This window comes from Malus domestica, chromosome 06 (genome assembly GCF_042453785.1).
Source record: "Malus domestica chromosome 06, GDT2T_hap1".
In the NCBI taxonomy this organism is placed as follows: domain Eukaryota; kingdom Viridiplantae; phylum Streptophyta; class Magnoliopsida; order Rosales; family Rosaceae; genus Malus; species Malus domestica.
In genome coordinates, this window is record NC_091666.1 from 30,830,687 (window position 1) to 30,846,165 (window position 15,479).

Consider the following 15,479-nt stretch of genomic DNA (forward strand, 5'->3'; position numbering starts at 1 on the left):
ATATATATATATGTAAAAGTAGAACATTAGTATGTTAAACTTCCACGTAAACGTTGTACGAAATTAATAATTACATATTAAAGTAGGTAGATTCTAATGAATCAGCTTTGGGTTGATCCTGCTTTGGCTACCTGCTCCTGTCAAAGAAGCTTCTTATTGTAGAAGCCTAGAAGGTAGATTTAGAAGATAATCTTGCTTTAGCTGCCTAAATTAAACCCAACTTAGAGCAAAAGGAAGATATATATTGAGAATGTGGACAACGGAAGGTGAGATTAACAAGATAATGAGTGTGAGTTTCACTAATCTCTCTCTCTCTCTCTCTCTCTCTCTCTCTCTCTCTCTCTCTCTTTATACACCAATCCTGCTTTAACCAGAAGAGTGTTTCTCTCTTAGGTGATCTTTTTTTCATATGTTATCTACCACTTTTAAGAAAGTGTTTCCATTTTTCACTAATTAATTTATTTTTAATCTGACATTTAGCCTTTTGAGTTGGGATTTACATCAAATTTGGTCATTAGTCAATTATTGGCTCTACTGTATTTGGATTTTCCCATATTTTTTTTCCAATTTCTCATTCGTGAGGTGGGTTTCCTATCTGTCACCCTCTGAAAGCCAAACATAAACATTTAGATTTTTTAATATTTTTGCCAGATGCAGAAGAATGTGACTCCCACATGCAGGTTGTGATAAAGAAACTCCATCCAATAATTAGAGCACACAGAGAGAAAGCTCATAAATTATTTGCTCTCTTTTATGATATTGTAGTTTATAGCCTCTAGAGCTATAGAAGAGAAAGTACAGACATAATCTGCTCCCCTCACTAACTAAACCAAATCACTAGCTAACACAATACTCAATCTAGAATGTCACGGTGACGGTATCTCAATACAATCACACATTTTTTACGTGAACAGTGAAAAGTTCGTGATTGTTTTCAAATACCATCACTGTAAAATTTCAAGTGCATGGAAGTTCTTCTCGTAGAAAAGTAAATTGGAGTCCTAAAGGTCACTAGGAACAAAGACCTGCCAGACTTTGATGTCACAGTCCAAACCACCACTGTAAATAACACAGGAGGAGTTAGATGAGCTGCAATGGTCATCAATTGCAGCGGTTAAACACTTAACTGGACCTTTATGCCCTTCCAAAACTGCTAAACATGAGTAAATTTTATTAACCCCTCTCCAAATTCTTATACTTTTATCTGCAGAGCCACTGCACACCAAGTCTGCCACCACAGCCAAGCACAATATTGACTTGGTATGACCTCTAAGCACACCCACAACTTCCATATTCCCACCCCCATCTTTCTTCTTCCAAACCACAATGGACCTGTCACATGCACCAGAATACAACACACACCCATCACTGCTCAGAGCTAGTGCATTCACTCCAGAATTGTGCTTTTCCAGTGTAGCAACTAAAAAGTGCTTTTTCTCTCCGAAGTCCTTTTTCCAAACCTTAATTCTTTTGTCTGCTGATCCAGTGTAAACATATCCATCATTAGACGATGTTACTGCGTTTATAGCATCATCATGTGCATTTCTCACAGACTCCAAGCATTTGAAGTCTGTTGTGCTCCAAACCTTGAGTGTACGGTCCCATGAAACGGAGTACAGCAGCAGCTCATCGCTTGATAAGGCTAGGGCAGACACTGTGTCCACATGATGCACCCAAGTGCACTTCTTGTGCCTTCTTATTTGGACATGGTTCTTCGGCATCAGGAGCTTCGAAGCACGGTCACCAAGCGTTGGCAGTGTGGCCAGCCGCGAGCACTTTTGGAGATCGGGCTCCTGGCTGTTGATTTTCCACACTCGAATCTTGTGGTCCTGATGAGCACTGAAGAGCTTGTCACCCGAAATAGCCAGGGACTTCACTGCACCCTTTCCTGCCGCCACCATGTTGTGATCATGATGAGTAGTGTTTTCGTTGTCGAATTCCAGTAAAGGGTTGCACCTCCACGACCGGATTTCTCTATCGGACAAGCCGGTGTAGATGAAGTTTCCGGCTAGGGTTAGAGAGGATATGTAGGAGTTGTGGCCTTGCAAGGTGGTGAGACAGTGGTGGTAAGTGTTTGTTGGAAAGTTGTTTTGTGAGCTGAGTGAAGGAACTGACTGGAAACTTGGCTGAGAAATGTAGGGAAACTCTGATTGGTCAGAGAGGTCATTGGCTGGGTACTGATCGGACGAGTAGCATTCCATGCTGATCAGGGAGAGGGAGAGGGAGAAGAAAATGAGTTATTATATAGAGGATGGAAAGAATATGGGAGCATTTTTAGGAGGGATGTATAAAGCTACAAAATATAAACAAATAGTTTCTGTTGGCAAAAGTGATCAAGGTGCGATGTGGAGCGTAGGGATTAGTCTTCTGCATTTTGATTTGCATCCATCATGATTCATGATTTTCATCAAATGATGCAATACTTCTCTTACTCCAATGCAAGAGGACTTTTTTCGGTGTGGCTGGCGCTCTGCCGCATAATATTATTATTATCACTCGATTCATGTTATTAGGGGATTATTTATGGGAATGAGGATCCTCTCCAAATTTTCTTTGTGAGGTTCCGGGGATCCTTTTCAAATTCTCTTTGTGAGGATCCAGGGATCCTTCAATCACATTCGTTCATCGTATATCGTAACGTCAGTTTTCATCATGTGTTGTTTATATTTAATTTTAAATAAAAAGATTTACAATGATTTCTGGTCGCACGATCTACGATGAACGAATGTGATTGGAGGATTCGGAGAGGATCCTCATTCTATTTATAGAGTGGTGCTATACTTTTAAGTCATTTGATTCGATGGCCGGAAATCTAGAAGTGTGCATGAAAGATAAAAAGAGGTGTGTGAATAGCACAACCCATGTCATAATCTAGCTCTATGGCATATTAACTCTATCGTTCTATTACACCCCCAAAATGCCACCGTCCAGTACAATAACAAGACGGCCACGTGTTTTATACTCTCTCATCTGCCACATGATTAATTTGGTTCACCGTCACATAAGCATTGCAATTCTATGTAGATAGCGACAGAATCAGATGGTTGTGTACAGAGTTTGGACCTATGAAAAAACAGGGCAGGATTCAACTATTTTGGTCCCCATTTGATTGATTAATTTTGTCCATGTCCACTGAGTCTGACCCTCCACTATATTTATATAACAATTTCTCCCCTTTCTGGTGGAGAAATTAAGCTCTACTCATCCAACCATTTCCCTCCACCTACACTAATCTGGTTCGTGACCCAAGTTTAAGGTCTGATTGCAACCTAATTAATTATGATACATGGCCGAAAGATTAGTCTAATTCTTAGGGCATGTGCAGGTGAGCAGAGCCATCCACTTCCCAATCACCAACAATGGTTTAAGGTTTTCTATAAGTAAGTGAGAAAAATGCTTGCTGATTTGATTTCTTTTTCGATACTCTAATCCAAAGGTTTTGGGGACGTGTGCTTAATTTGACTCAGCAAGTTTATGTTGCGTGTTTAATTTGACCTTACCACTACGATGAACAGACAATATGATTCGATGATTTAGTCTACACCATATAATTACAGCCTACATGTCTTCGTTATGAGATGAAATTAAGCACACCCCCACAACCGTTGGTTTCATTCTTTTAAGTAATTATTTGATTCTAGACTCCACCTCTACTATACGATCAATCGTTCATGCTCTGATTAGTTACAAACAGTACAGGGCTCGAACGTTACGATTCGATTTCATTAATGGGTTACCCTAATATAGTAATATGTAATCAAAGTCCCACAAAAAGTAGTCCCATGTGAGCTCAACATTGGCCTTGGGCAGGGCACAATTGCTTGATGGTCTCTTTCACTTGCCTGCAATGTGGTCTTTTTTGGTCGGTATTCAACTCCCAGGTGGGACCCACCCCACGAATGGAACCTTTAGAGCTATCAGAGAGTGCCAAGTGTTTGAGCTCCCCTTGGGACCAGGATCGTCTCCTGAGCTAAGGATGAGGATCCTCCTCATCAATGAGTATGGACCGTTGGATGAAAATTCAACGGTTATAAATAAGGGGGTCTCTTTAAAGTTATAATAATTGTAGCCGTTGGATTTTTATCCAACAGTCCACATCCTTTGATGAGGAGGATCCTCATCCTTAGCTCAGGAGAGGATCCTGGTCCCTCCCCTTGTATTAGTGACATGGTTTTGTAGGTACACTTGTTTACTCTTCGTCTTTTTGGGCTAACAAATGATGGTCCTTTTTGGCGCACATAAAAACGTTCTCTTTGGTGGAGATTTGGCCTCCGACCCCCAAAGGGGCTTTTAGGGAGGGTCTAAAGGTAGAAGAAAAGAAGTAAGTAGGAGCACGAGAATGATGTTTTGTGGGTGCTAATTGTGATCCGATGCAATATGGAAATTAAGTGATGGTGTGATTTCACATTTACTTTCTAATTGCACTTTGAAGCCCTATTTTGAACAGAGAGAAAAAAAAACATCGCTTGATTGTTATTGTATTGTCAGTTGTCAATCGGACTACGGTAATAATTCTCTTTTGGTTTCTTGAGTTAAAACTGAGTGACAGTGAAGATGAGAATCGAACTATTATTACACCTATTGTTGTAGTATAGGTGAGAAGTTTTATTTTCCTTCTATAATTTGCTTGTTTAAGTGTTTTTTGCTACAATTATTAGTTGTCAATCTGGCTATAATTTTGATTGAAGCTAAAGAAATAGTGAAGACGAGAGTCGAACTTTAGGGTAGGTATAAACACCACTAGGTTATTCTTGTCTTGGAGTTGGATCCTTTTTCTTCAACATATTAGGATATTTTATGAATGGTTTGAAAATCATTTGAAGAGTGGTTGTCATCCCTTTGAATCGAATTTGGATGCTCTTCGGACTTTAATGTCCAGAGCCTAAGGACCAGGAAATCGAAGCCTTTGGTTTGTGTGAAAGATAAATCGGAGCCTTTAGTCTATGTGAGGTGAATCAGCGGAATGAGTTAATGGAGACCGTCAAATTCAATTTTGAGTGGTCTGGATTACTTGATCTTTGAGCTTTTGACAGTGAGATCTGAAGTGGATGTATGTCCCTTTGAATCCAAATTGTTCCTTTGAAAAGCAGAGAACCAATTGGCACTGATGAGCTAAGAAAAGTCTCTCTCTCTTGGTAGTGGCCCTTGTTATCGAACATTGGTCGATGATCTTGGTCCAAACACCTTGTTGTTGGATTAGTATTTGGAGACATAGTGCAGACATTTTTTTGATTGACTCCTAAGAATCGTACATCCTACAATATACCGATAGAAACTGTAACAAGACAATTACTAGGGCAGCTCCCGCATATGATAAGATCAAAGTGTGTCGAAAGATATTTTGTAAAAAATGCCTTACGGATAATGTGGTGAGGTGCTCTTACCCAATTTTTTCTAGCATATATGAGTGCTTGGCGGCATGCTCTCGTCTTGCTTTCATGTCGTGTATAATAAACAATGTTATATCAAAAGAATGTGAAAAGTATAAAGGAAAATTTGTGATTTCAGGATTGTAAGATGAACTTTTTTAGAGTGTCAATAACAATCTTCAGAAAAATATATAAACGAAGCCTTTTCTTTTCATTTCAATAATGCAACCATATTAAACCTTTAAATTCATTCATGCAAGCACCTTTTCTCCGACAGCCTAATTATACCAACCTGAAGCTTCTAGTGGGATTGAAATCTATTAATATATACACACACACACACATGTATAATGATGAAAGCAACATGAAAGTGGAATATATATTAAAACACCCTTGTTGTACCTTCATTTTTTTTTTCTTTTTTTCGAATCGGGAATAAGGAAATGATTTTCACATTTACCTTTCACCTAAAATTACTGTGCTTTCTTCTGTATCTTGATTCACTATTGATTTATTTAATTATGTGGTTAGAAGCAAGAACAAAAGTACAAAAGAATGACGAGGGAGTGTGGAAATCATTTCTCTTAGAGTAAATATCTTCTCGTACTTTGCATCTCGAGCAACTTCAAGGTTAATGTACACCGTAACCAAAAAAAGGCGCTGTTTTTTTATTTTATTTTTTAGAAGAAAAAAAATTAATCACATGAACAGTGAACTGACCTCACAATGCAGCAGATAAGCAAAAAAAAAAGGACTTTAAACAAAACACTACCGGTACTATTCACTTTTAACAAAAAATCACATTTATACATTTATCTAGTACTATTCACTGTACCTTTAAAAAATGCTTTACATTAAAAGTGAAGATTTTTTGGACTTTTCATTAATTTTCTTAAAAAAAAAAAAAAAAAAAACTAATGAAAAGGGCTTGAAAACTTTGAGTTTTAATGATAAGGATAAAATAAAGAGTAAAGTGAATAGTACCAGGATTGACTTTTTAGTGTAAAAATGTGATTTTTTGTTAAAGTGAACAATACCAGGAACTTTTCGTTAAAGTTCCCAAAAAAAAAAAGATAAAATTTTCGTCAAGTAAAACCCAATAAGAGTTTGTCCATGTCCCAGTTAGGACCCATGGAAGTCAATGCTAGTTTAGCCCAAGGCATACATAGTAAAGCCCAATAAGGCCCAAGCCTCCAGATTAGACCCCCAAAAAATTTAGCGAATTTCAGACTCTCAGTTTTTTTTTTTTTTTTTTTTTTTTTTTTTAATCCTTTTGCATTTATTTATTTATTTTATCTCAATTGATTTTACTTTTAGGTAGTCAGACTGTAGTTAGAAAATAAAATTGCATAAGGAATAATTAACATAATTATCGATATGAAGAACATTGGAAAGTATAGAATGTGCTCGTATCGCAATCATTGTTTACTTACAAGTAATATGATTTTTCTTTCCCAACGTTACCTCATCTAGCATGTCATTTGATGGGAGCCCTAGTGTGACTTTGTTTTTTTTGAACGGTATTATCTACTCTAAGGAGTTAGGGAGTAGGTTAAGTCTCACAATAAACTCGAAATAATGTAGTTTAAATTCACCAACAAGAATCAAACTTAAGACCTCTTATTTATAAAGTCACAATTAAAAATAAGGAAAAATTAGTATCCGGTCCCTAGTTCTTACTGTTCATTGACTAAAACCTTATTAGTTCTCAAATTTTGATTCAAGTCCCTAGCATTAATGTGATAATGAATTTACATGTTTATTATATAATTTTTTAATATAAAAATTAGTAATTAATTTAGGGTTTAATACTCACACCTCTATTAAACTTCTAATTAATTTTCAATTCAAACATTTTCAAAATAATAAAAAATTAAATTAAATTAAGTTTGTACCTATTAGTTATATATATATAAAGATTCTCAATTTTTTAATCTTAAATGTACCCATTCATATAATTTTTCAATTTTTTTAATCATCAATGTACCCATTCTCATATATATCAATTTGTTATAAGTAAAATGTACCCTTTGTTAATATAAAATCCATTCAAATTTTTTAATCCATGTTTAAACTTATATGGGTACATTCTTTTTCATTGATTTGAGAATGTATCCATGTTTTGGTACAATAACTTTTTTTGTTAATTTTGGTTAATGTACCCATACATATATGTGTACACACACACACACAATATAATAGAGAGTATAATTTATATTTTATTATTTTTAATCCCATAAATTATGGGTTTTGTTTAAAATCTCATTAATATAAACAATTACAAATTTCAATTTTTAATTTTTAATTTAAAAAATATAGTAACTTACATTATTACATTAATGTCAGGGACCTCAATAAAAAACTAAAAACTAATAAGGTTTCAATCAAAGAATATTGATAGCTAGAGATCGCATCCAAAGTATCCCTAAAAATAAATATTCCTAAACTGTAGTACTGAATGACGGACTCCCTAATTTGACTTGGAAATATTGATAAATGGATGGTGTGATCGGTGAAATTTCGAGGCCATGAGCCTATGAGCACATAACGGGGAAGTAAAGGCGCATAGAAATTTGGACTTTCATGGGCACTTTTTTTTTCTATATTCTTTTTTGTTGGACTATGTGGGCCGGACGGTGTGAGTGAGTTCATGGGTTAAAAGTCTCTGTTCTGGATTGTTCGAGAAGGATTTTGGAAATACACGGTTAGGTCAATCCGATTGACAAATTTGCCATTGTGAGTTGTATCATCAGTGATCCATAGATCTATATATATAGGACTTAGGAGGAGTTGGTTGACCAAAAAATGGTTAGGAGTTAGGGAAGAGGATACTCTCTGGATTCATTTTGTGAGGATTCTTAATCGTTTATTGTACATCGTGTAATCAGTTTTGGTCTGACCGCACAATGCACGAAAAATGGCTAAAATGTAAGAATCTCTAGAATCATCACAATTTAGATCCAAATGAGATCCAAATCCAAGAGTTAGGCCCCTAGTAGAAGAAGATGAATGACGGTAAGGGTAGTCCATGATGTATCTAATTTCAACCAAATTAAAGTATATTGTGACACATAAAAGACGAATAGTTGTTTACATGTCAATTTTCATAAATAAGTCGCACACCTTTATAATAAATTAGAAATGTGATGATTGATATAGCCAACAAACGAAAACAAATAGTGTGCAAGACAATGAAAACAATGTGCGCTTATCGAGTTCGTTTGAAAGTGTTGTTAAAATAACATTAAGGGAAAATGGGTGGGTTTACCCTCACAATAAGCTAACAATAATGTGGTTAATCAAACCTAAAATCTATCGCTTACAAGTGAAGATGAATACAACTAGCCGTCATACTAAGTGTCAATCAATCCTTACTTAGAATGCAAGTAAACCTTGAAAAAAACACTTAAAATAATTTTTGTAAAAAGCACTTCAAGTACTTTTGGGATAAAAAAATATTTCCTTATTTCCTAACAACGATTTTAATCATTTTAAAAATACTTATAAACAAACACTCCATTTCCCATGCCTTGCGTTTATAATATCATTGAAGTCTAAAACCACTTATTGTCAATATTTCCTTTCACTCTTCAAAGAAAATAAATTTGGAAAAGGAGATAAGGGCATTATTGTCATAAAAATTCGAAAAGGGAAAAGAGTGAAATCTTTGAAATACAAACCACCTCCACGTGTCCCAATACCTTTAATATATTCTATTTCTATTTAGGTTCCCAGCACGCGTCCAGATTTAAGATTAGTCCACCTATCAATTCTATATTTCCTAAACTTGGACGGAAAGGGGTCTCTCTGGATCTCTTTCACCAAAATCATCAGATTAAGTGATCCGAATTTTTAAAATTTTATCCAACGATTTATATATTTTAATCTCTTAAATGTTATAATAATTTTTAACGGTTAGATGGAATTTTAAATATACGAATTATTTGATCCGATGGTCTTGGTAGAAGAGATCCGGAAAATATCTCTTTCAAAGTTGGACCAACTACTATAAAATCAATATCTTAAAACCCACCCTTCCCAAATTCACGTTTCCAATTCTCTCCAAAAATTTCCACCCCTCCCAAAATCCCAATCCAATTTTCTCATCCTCCCCAATCGATCGAGTTTTTCCGCCGATTAATTCCAGCTTCAACTTTTCGAGAGCGATCATGAACGGAGACAAAGCGAATTACGAGACCTCGTGGGCCGATCAGTGGGATTACAACAACAACTCCACCTACCCCGTCGAAGTCAAGGGCGACGGCGGAGTCGCCGCAAAATGCAAGCAGAAGGTCGGGGAAGGCCTGGTGAAGACCAAGGCGGTGGCTTCGACCGGCGCTAAGAAGGTCAAGGTAGGCGCCTCCGCTGGATTTCATTGGATCAAAGAGAAGTGCCAGAAGACTACCTCCAAGCGTTGATTTTTAAGTTTCTTGTAAATTTCTTGATACAGAATTTAATTTCTTCGTTTTTAAATTTGCATGAATTTACAAATCGTGATCTTTTTTTCTTTTTTTAATTACCGTTTTGATGATAAATATGTTTATTTTATTTTCTGTAAGTATTTTTCTTACCATATCTGCCAAAAATCAAAAGGAAAAAAATCTGAATCTAATTTGCAGGCATAAATCTAGCGTAGAAGACTACCAGAAATAACATAACGATCCAATTTTATCATTTTCTATATATATATATATATATATTTCATTTATTTCTGTTCATCTGGGAGGCAAAATTACTGGTTGTCATTGTTGAAATTTTAGCCACGTGGTTCCCGTAGTCGTTACGTGTTAATTTATAATGAAACGGTAAAATCACGTAACGCTTATAATAAAATGGAAAAATGAGTAACGTGTTTTGAGATCACTGAAAAATTGTTCGAGATTGTTGCCAATTCACTTATCATGCTGTATGGATGGCCAACTATTTTATATTTGAGAGCATTTTCATATTGGGAGCTGAGATTGGAAGATCGGAGTCAGGTCCCCATTCCTACCGGGTCGGGTCTAACCCACGGATAAATTCTTCGATTCAAACGACTGAACCATGTGCGGATATGGAAACATCACGTGACAATTGTCGTTTAAGAACAAATTTCTACACGTTTAGATTGAGCAGGAACTATTTAGTCCAGTCCAGCTATTAGCCCAGGACTTGGCTAATGGAATACTAATTCCTAAGCCCAAATTGCAAAGTTGCATTCATGCATATGTTCTACAAGTTCCAAGTATGTACTGGGCTATGATCTGGAAAACCAAATTTTATAAACAAAATGATGCAAATATTGTTGATTAAATTATTACTTAAGTGTTGATTAACATACACTTAACATACTTATTTTATATTGATGACATGTCTGTATATTTAGTTTAATTTTTTTGTCTTCCTAGCATTATCCTATATGTCACTCTTACCATATAATTGTATCATTGCTTGTAAAATCTCTCTAACTGAGATGAGACTCACATGTGTTAGTGGGCCCTACCTCTATTAGAGAGATAAAATATGTGGTAAGTGTGGCATTACTCATATAGATATAGTTGTTGAATGCATACAACAAAAAGTAGCCAACGAGGGTTGGCTCAGTTGGTAAGGTTCATGTCTTATGTAGTGCCCCATCATGTTCGAGTCTTGCTGCCAACCGTTCTTATTGGTGCGCGATCTATAAATTCCTAAGAAAATTCATATCGGTGGCAATTGGCAGCTAGATGGCACGCGTAAGTCCTTCCAGCTCAAGATTGTGGTTATGTCGTGACGCTAGTGGTGAGAGCAACTAATCCCCACCCCTAAATTTTAATCAACAAACTTACATAAAAAGGTTTATCAACAACCCCACCGCTAGTTCCATAGTAATGAACAAAATAAATAATTAATTAATTAAAAAAGAATTAACGACCCTCGTTCCTTCCTCCCGCTAAAATTCAAGAGAGCTCTCTTTAAATGAAGCATTCTAAACACCGGAATTTCCGTCGAGTTTTCAGCCGTTGAAATCCTCCTCACGCGATCCGCACTTTCAGATTCCACACTACTAATAACACAACATAAATTCAATTCAATTCGATCTGATCCCATTCGACTCACCTCACTCGCTCCCTCACCGGTCCAACAATTAATTTGTTATAGTTTGGAAGAGCATCAGAGCTAGCTGAAAAATGGCGGTCCGCGTTCCGAGACGGCAGTTATTCATCGACGGGGAGTGGAGAGAACCGTCCCTCAAGAAACGCATTCCGGTCATCAACCCTGCCACTGAAGAAACCATCGGTCTCTCTCTTCCTCGACTCTCTATGCTTTTTTATATTTTGATTGTCGAAATATTGATTTGTGGTATGTAACTTGTTTTTCAAGTTAGGGCTCGTTTGAAAATGAATTTCTGAAAAGCAATTGTGGTCATAAGCACTTTTAAGCTTTGAAAGAGGCGCATATAATATTGTGATACAAAATTTATTGTTAAAGCACTTGTAGGAAATTTTTCATCTCAGAAATACTTCTAACTATTTCTGACAATTAAGCGCTTTTGGTTATCTGAAAGTACTGCTAACCATTCTAAAAGCACTTTCAAATAGGCGCTTTTGGTCTATCAATGAAATTGTGGTTTTTGTTATCTAGACTTGAATCTGATGTGAAGAAGTGGTTGATTTGTGGAATGTGCGGATGCAGGGGATATTCCTGCAGCTACCGCTCAAGATGTGGAGATCGCCGTGGAGGCTGCTCGAAAAGCCCTTGCCAGGGACAAGGCGAAAGATTGGTCCTCTGCGCCAGGGGCTGTTCGGGCCAAGTATTTGCGCGCTATTGCTTCCAAGGTACATTGTCTCCGAGTCTCACTATTTAATTCGCTGTTAGTGAAATCATAAATCTGGTTATCATCAGTTGCATGTTAAACCAATATTATTGCTAATCGTGTTTCAATCTTCTAATCTTTCGAATAGTTTTGAATAACTGTCGCCGCGTAATGAATCATGGTTGTTTGAGATGTATTCAGTTTTTAGTACTTTTTGTTCTGGTGCAGATAAAAGAGAGAAAATCCGAGCTAGCCAAACTCGAAGCAATGGATAGCGGAAAACCACTGGATGAAACTACATCTGACATAGTATGCTAGTGACATGTATTGAAATTATTATTTACGACGTTATGCATAAGATCTTATGTGATGGCATGGCACCTAATTAACTCAAATTCGATGCAGGGGGAAGTCGCCAGCTGTTTTGAGTACTACGCAGGCCTTGCCGAAGGATTGGATGCAAAGCAAAAGACTCCGGTTTCTCTTTCCACGGAGAAATTCAAAACTCACGTTCTTAAGGAACCAGTCGGGGTTGTTGGGTTGATAACAGCATGGTATGTTGCAGCTTCTTTGTTTCAAACTAGTTTTAGAAACATCTTAATAATGATTTATATGTTAAGGAACCAAAGTGCTTAACCAAAAGTGCTTATATTTTATGTTAAGGAACTACCCTTTATTAATGGCTGCGTGGAAAGTAGCTCCTGCCTTGGCTGCTGGCTGCGCTGCTGTTCTGAAACCGTCTGAGTTGGCATCTATGTATGCCCTGTTTGGTTTATACTTTATACATATGTATGTATTTTATTCAGTTGGTATGTTGATTTTTCACGTTTATGCATATCGTTTGTGTTATCCATCAATTCTAGAACTTGTTTGGAGCTAGCTGAGGTGTGTATAAATGTCGGTCTTCCTCCCGGTGTCCTCAACATTGTGACTGGACTAGGCAATGAAGCCGGAGCTATTTTAACATCTCATCCAAATGTTGATAAGGTTCAGCTTGTTCTCTTAACAAATTATGTTATTCGAATTTCTGCAAACTCGATAACTGTAAGATGTTCAAGTTGTTAGCCACCAGGCTGTAATTGCTATATGATTAATACTCAACAGATCGCGTTTACTGGAAGTACTATCACCGGGAGCAAGATTATGGCAGCTGGAGCTCCATTGATCAAGGTATATGTCAAAGATTATGTTTCTCGAATTTATTATCTTCGTTTGATCTTGGTATACTTTCTCCTATGTGGTTTTCTTTGTAGCCCGTTGCACTGGAGCTCGGGGGGAAAAGCCCCATTGTTGTTTTTGAGGATGTTGATATCGACAAAGGTTAGTACCTCTTTGGATAAATAAATTGCTTTCGTTAGAAACTAGTTGCACACGGATTCCATCCATGTTCGTGTCTAAAACGAATCATTTCAGAAAGCCAATAAGCATAATGTTAAGTATCTACTACTCTATGATTCAATCAAACAGCTGTGGAATGGACCTGCTTTGGTATCTTTTTGACAAATGGTCAGATTTGCAGCGCAACCTCCCGTCTCATAGTGCACGTAAGTATGATAGTACGATTGCTGCTGCACCGCTTTCTGTTAGTCCGTTCTGAGATGCGTAGATTTATACTAGAGAACTAATTAATCCCTTGCATATTGATTTTAGGAAAGCATTGCTGCAGAGTTTATGGACAGGCTTGTGAAATGGAGCAAAAACATCAAGATTTCGGATCCTATGGAACAAGGTTGCAGGCTTGGCCCTGTTGTTAGCAAAGGCCAGGTAAATCAACTGTCAACATTTTCTGCGTTTGCCTGTGGCGGAAAGCTAAAAAGTGTCACATTTAGTAGGATCTTAAGTATCGTTCTTAAGTTCACGATCGAAGGAAGTGTTATCTAATCCTCACTGCATCTGTTTCAGTATGAGAAAATATTGAAGTTCATCTCAACGGCTAAAAGTGAAGGAGCAAAAGTTGTGTATGGTGGGGATCGTCCTGAGGTATAAACTAACCTATACATAATACATGTCTTTAATCTCTAAACAAAAACTTGACATGTTTTGTGGAAAAATGGATGGCACTGACAGCATCTGAAGAAAGGGTTCTTCATCGAACCGACCATCATAACTGATGTAACACCCTCAATGCAAATATGGAGAGAAGAAGTTTTCGGGCCTGTCCTCTGTGTCAAAACATTCAGTTCAGAAGAGGAAGCTCTTGAACTAGCAAATGACACCCAGTGAGTTGAATCTCCTGTTCTTGTCAGCCCCATTTCGTTCTTTCTCGACACTTTAATTTCTTCCTCTTTAGTTTCCTTGTTATGGTTCCTTTTTACTGACATTTGTTTGACCTTTGACAGTTATGGCTTAGGCGCCGCAGTCATGTCAAAGGATCTAGAACGCTGCGAACGCTTTTCTAAGGTGAGACTAAGATCTCTAACGTATAACCGTTTGTATATTCTTTATTAGTATCTCTCTCATCACGTATGTCACGCGACAAGAGAGAGAGTACTAATAGCAGCATTTTGTTGCTGTCACGTCCTGCAGGGCCTTCAAGCAGGAATTGTATGGATCAATTCCTCACAGCCATCCTTCATTCAGGCTCCATGGGGAGGCAACAAACGAAGTGGTTTCGGGCGCGAATTAGGGGAATGGTACATGGATTTTCTCACTCAATATCAGCTTTGTGTTAGTTATATTAATCTGGTGTCAATTTGATTTAATGTTGTATAATCGTTATTAAGATTTTGATTAGGGAAAAAGGGTAATGGTGGTATTTTTGTTTCGCAACAGGGGACTGGAGCTTTACTTGAGCGTCAAGCAGGTTACTGAATATGTATCAGATCAACCCTGGGGTTGGTTCGAGGCACCTCCACTAGAGGACGATTCGGAAATGAGTTATTATTAGAAAGAAAGAAAAACCCAACTATATAGAAGAAAATAAGAAGGGTTATTATAATATATACTAGCAGAGAGTACACATTGTGTGTGAATAATTTCTCTTAATAAGTGTTTTTTTTTTAATATTACATAATTACTGTTTTGTCATCTTTATGTAAATATTGTGTATAAAAAATGAGGGTAAAATTGAAAAAAATAAGTGTATGATTGTCATTTTTCTAAAAAAAGAGGGTAAAATAGGATAAATAGGGATATGATTGTTATTTTGTCAAAAGGTACAAAATTACTATTTTGCCATCCTTTTGTCAATAGTGTGTATTAAAAGTGAGGGCAAAATAAGAAAAAAAGGGAAAAAAGTTAACAATGAGGGTTCTCTTAATAGTATAGATAGATATAGAAAATAGATATACATATATATATATATATATATATAATTAACTGGACCTTTGAGATAT

At 36.7% G+C, this 15,479-nt stretch overlaps 2 protein-coding genes across 2 annotated transcripts; one reads left to right on the forward strand and one right to left on the reverse strand.

The window, feature by feature from the left end:
* Positions 1 to 708: 708 nt before the first annotated feature.
* LOC103438147 (protein JINGUBANG-like) lies at positions 709 to 2,479 on the reverse strand. Its single transcript, XM_008376686.4, has one exon. The coding sequence runs from the start codon at positions 2,199 to 2,201 to the stop codon at positions 1,002 to 1,004; it is 1,200 nt and encodes a 399-aa protein (XP_008374908.3). The 5' UTR covers positions 2,202 to 2,479; the 3' UTR covers positions 709 to 1,001.
* An 8,934-nt stretch (positions 2,480 to 11,413) lies between these two features.
* On the forward strand, positions 11,414 to 15,171 carry LOC103409733 (aminoaldehyde dehydrogenase 2, peroxisomal-like). The gene is made up of 15 exons (XM_008348526.4): positions 11,414 to 11,627; positions 12,024 to 12,166; positions 12,373 to 12,453; positions 12,550 to 12,698; positions 12,808 to 12,900; positions 13,008 to 13,131; positions 13,249 to 13,314; positions 13,398 to 13,464; positions 13,612 to 13,688; positions 13,795 to 13,908; positions 14,047 to 14,124; positions 14,212 to 14,363; positions 14,484 to 14,544; positions 14,671 to 14,777; positions 14,917 to 15,171. The coding sequence occupies exons 1-15, from the start codon at positions 11,519 to 11,521 to the stop codon at positions 15,029 to 15,031; spliced, it is 1,536 nt and encodes a 511-aa protein (XP_008346748.3). The 5' UTR covers positions 11,414 to 11,518; the 3' UTR covers positions 15,032 to 15,171.
* Positions 15,172 to 15,479: the final 308 nt, after the last annotated feature.

Coding starts and splice junctions, on each gene's coding strand:
- LOC103438147 (XM_008376686.4), bottom strand. CDS start 2,201: ATGGAATGCTACTCGTCCGATCAGTACCCAGCCAATGACCTCTCTGAC.
- LOC103409733 (XM_008348526.4), top strand. CDS start 11,519: ATGGCGGTCCGCGTTCCGAGACGGCAGTTATTCATCGACGGGGAGTGG. Junction 12,167..12,372: donor TGCGCGCTATTGCTTCCAAG/GTACATTGTCTC, acceptor GTTCTGGTGCAG/ATAAAAGAGAGAAAATCCGA. Junction 14,778..14,916: donor GGGCGCGAATTAGGGGAATG/GTACATGGATTT, acceptor GTTTCGCAACAG/GGGACTGGAGCTTTACTTGA.